General features: G+C 35.4%; 1 protein-coding gene across 1 annotated transcript in view; it reads left to right on the forward strand.

Moving 5' to 3' along the window:
- The window catches only part of LOC106159765 (extracellular tyrosine-protein kinase PKDCC-like), a 4,250-nt gene extending 1,399 nt beyond the window's left edge, over positions 1-2,851 (forward strand). The window contains exons 3-4 of the mRNA XM_013536168.3: positions 1,814-2,025; positions 2,459-2,851. Coding sequence (XP_013391622.3) covers positions 1,814-2,025; positions 2,459-2,660 — 414 coding nt within the window. The 3' untranslated portion in view covers positions 2,661-2,851. The remainder of the gene's footprint in view (positions 1-1,813; positions 2,026-2,458) is intronic.
- Positions 2,852-3,479: the final 628 nt, after the last annotated feature.

Consider the following 3,479-nt stretch of genomic DNA (forward strand, 5'->3'; position numbering starts at 1 on the left):
GTAGAGCACGATCGCTGACTTTTTATGCCATTAACCTAGTTCTATGTAGATCGCATGAGGCAGTTCTCCGGGTGATTGGGACAACAAACATATAGGGGTCAAACGTGCGTATATTTTAATGTTTTGTCGTGAAAGAATTCAAAATGCCCAATATTCCGAGGTCAATCGTGCCTGTCGTCGTCAAATGAGGTTACAAATTTGTATTTATATTTGTTATTACACTTCACTCATTCGTAAGCTTCCGAGGATTCCCAAGGATGTGGGCCTTGGAGTTGACTCCCCAACAGTTCCTTGGATAATGTCATTCTTCGATACATGCAGATACTATGGGAGAGAAAATTAACAGCAACATACAATCCTTGCAGAACACTGATTACCATTACGGCCATAAAAATCATTTTAGTGAAATGAAATTAGATACAAAACTGCTCTGTTGACTTAGACACGGTGTCCCAATTATTAGCAGATTTTACACATAAAGTGAATTTATTTTTTATTCTATAAGAAATGAAAACTATTTCTAATATTACTAAATGCGAAATTTTGGAATTTAAAAGCTGTTCATTTATATTATGGACAGAAAAATTTGTCCCGTATGTAAAAGTCATAAGTAATGAAAAACACTTTATATCACAACTCGGCAATTAATCAATGAAAATAATTAAGTTTATGCCATTATATTCTTCAATGTATATTACATTGTCAACTAAGAAGTAACCACAGGTAACACAAATGTACAGAAACTACAAGTAACTACAGGTAACGAAATGTAAAGAAACGTAGGCTACTAGTTTCAGCGGCAACTTCCACCTGTCATTACTGCGGCATAAGTACCCACAGAAGTCAAGCTCGTCCCGATGTTTATATAGAATATAATACGAAAGGAGAAGCCCATCTTTGGTCCCGCTTATCTCGATTGCAGTGAATACTCGTACTGTGACACCGTGTACAAACGACCCATGAACTCTTGGACAATGTCGAGAAAGTGCCAAATTCTTGCAACTGCCACCATTTTACGGCTTTTGACGACGATTTCGGAACGCAGTTTTACAAGTGAACGCTATGAAGTGGGATTTTTCTTTAAAGATTTTTCTTTGACATATTGTGCATAAATCTAACTTTATGTATACTTATAGAAAATATACATGTGTGTGTGGGGGTTATATCAATAAATGTGGAAAGGTGAATTAATGACAGCATTCAAAATAGATTGAAAATCTGCTCTCCTACTTCTGCCACCCGGAATGTTGTGTACGAGAAAGTATTGTAAATGTAAAATTCTAGGCACTTTTATTTTAATACCGTAAAAACCAATGCATTTTTTTACAAGATGTGCAGCTAGTAACTAGTAACTCTTACAGCAGGTCTCCACCAGGATGGACGGAGTCGGTAGACAGTCGCTGAAATGATGTGGTTACATGTATTTGGAGAAGAACACTGTAAATAGAAATTACGTATTATACAGAGTTACCGTGCGCATTGTGCCCCGGCCTATTCCATGATCGGTATACAAAGAATTGCGTGCAGTGTTCTATCGCGATTTTCTTTGTTGATGTAATAAAGTAATGTATTCTGTGAAATTTGAAATTTTCATTTTTTCATATTTTGCATTGAAATTGTGTGACATTAAAATCCCAAGGGACTGAAGCCCAATGCTAGTTACGTTTTCTGAATGTTCATGCTACGTATAGTACACAATTAAAATTTGGTGGGGATTTAGATATCATGTAACATTGCATCAAAATTGACCAAAAGACTATATTGAGTACTTGCATCATCATTTTCTGCTTTGTTTCTGTACATTTGTTTATAGATCAGTTATGAAGTGGCGGAACTAATGGACTTTGCTCGCCAACATCCAAACGGCTCCGTAGAAATGCGAGACTTTAATATGGGCCAGTTCGTTATGGTGAACAACACTGTAAAGCTCGTGGATATGGCGTCTTTTAGAATAGGAGAAATGTATTGTCACAACATGGATGACTGTGCCGCAAAACAAGGGCCTCCAAAGAAGAGAGCATTAAGGTATACAGTGCATGTACATGTAGATCGTTCTTCATCTTTTGATGTGTGTATCAGTTTACTAGACTTTACATTTGAAGTCAGAAATACACATATACCAGTTACATGTTCTCTATGCATGTTTTTTTTTATTTATTTATTTATTTATTTTTTTTTACAATATTTTAATTATTTGTAAACCTTACTACTACTTGGGATACGTTGCAATAAAATCAAAAACCTTCTTTAACATTTTATTAAAATTAATCTTTAACATTTTCTTTAGTCTAATATTATGTCAAAAAACTACATTTAAACCTTATTTATATAATGTAGACTTAAATAAAACTTTCAAAATTAGCTATAATAGTATATGCTTTATTATTCCAAGTTTTATATGACAAATACATGTTAATTTCCACCAAGTTATACGCTTATTTGCGTTTGTGGTTTCCAGGGTGCCATGCGTGAATGGTTCTTGTGTAGGACTGAATGAGAAACTAAATGTATGGGCGTACAACTCTCGTCTGCTAAGGGAATATATTCTACCGGACGCTCCACTCATCTTCAGAAGGAGGCTGAACAACATAGTACAAAAAGCCGACAAAGGGGAAGTTGGAATCGAGGTTATAAAAGATATACTGAGGAGAATGAAATGATGTTAGTCAGGCATTATCAACAGCTTCAAAACACTGATAGACAATAACAAGTTTTTTTCATTACTGAAAAATAATACAAACAGCTTGCATATAGCGCAAGAAGTAATAACTGAGCACATCCTAACATTTATGTGAACCCTCCCTAGCGAGTCCCGAAGGTTAGGGCGAAAAAACGAAGTTATCTACAAATATGCATTTTGTCTCTGTTAATTTCTTCGCTTTTCCGGGAACATATTATATGACCTGCATTGTGGGAGGTGAAAAAGCAGCACATCTGCTGCAATTCTTGACTAAGTGAGACATTTATTTATGGTAACTCCCTTGTCTTGTCTTGCCTTGCCTTGCATTTCCCTTCCCATGCCTTAAAACACCAAGAGAGCAAATGCAAATAAATATATAACGTTAGTACATTAAAGATACATATAAACCGAGCCTTCTACTAGTTTTCTATACGATTAAACAAAGTCGACATGCCATGTTATAAACCAGATTGAACTCTCGTTCAGCCAAAAGAAAAAGCTATAAAACTGCACCTTCTTCAAATATTTGGTCGTAAATTGGCCTATATAATATATCTGGCCCTCCAGTAAATAAAGGTCCGCTAATTGACGTAGTACTGCGCGTGCATTGCATAATCAGCACTCGTACTCCCATTTTTATGGATGTGTAGTACATGTAGTTACATGTACATACTTATTCAAATAAGACTGCTGAGGAAAGTTTATAGCACAGAAGGAAAGTAGAAAAATCCAAACACATATTATTTTTCGGAAAATATGAAACGATGTCCTGTGATATTTCTCTAAGTTTTACTATCTG

Source organism: Lingula anatina, chromosome 6 (genome assembly GCF_051362555.1).
Source record: "Lingula anatina isolate TDL-2025a chromosome 6, LinAna3.0, whole genome shotgun sequence".
NCBI classification, from domain to species: Eukaryota; Metazoa; Brachiopoda; class Lingulata; order Lingulida; family Lingulidae; genus Lingula; species Lingula anatina.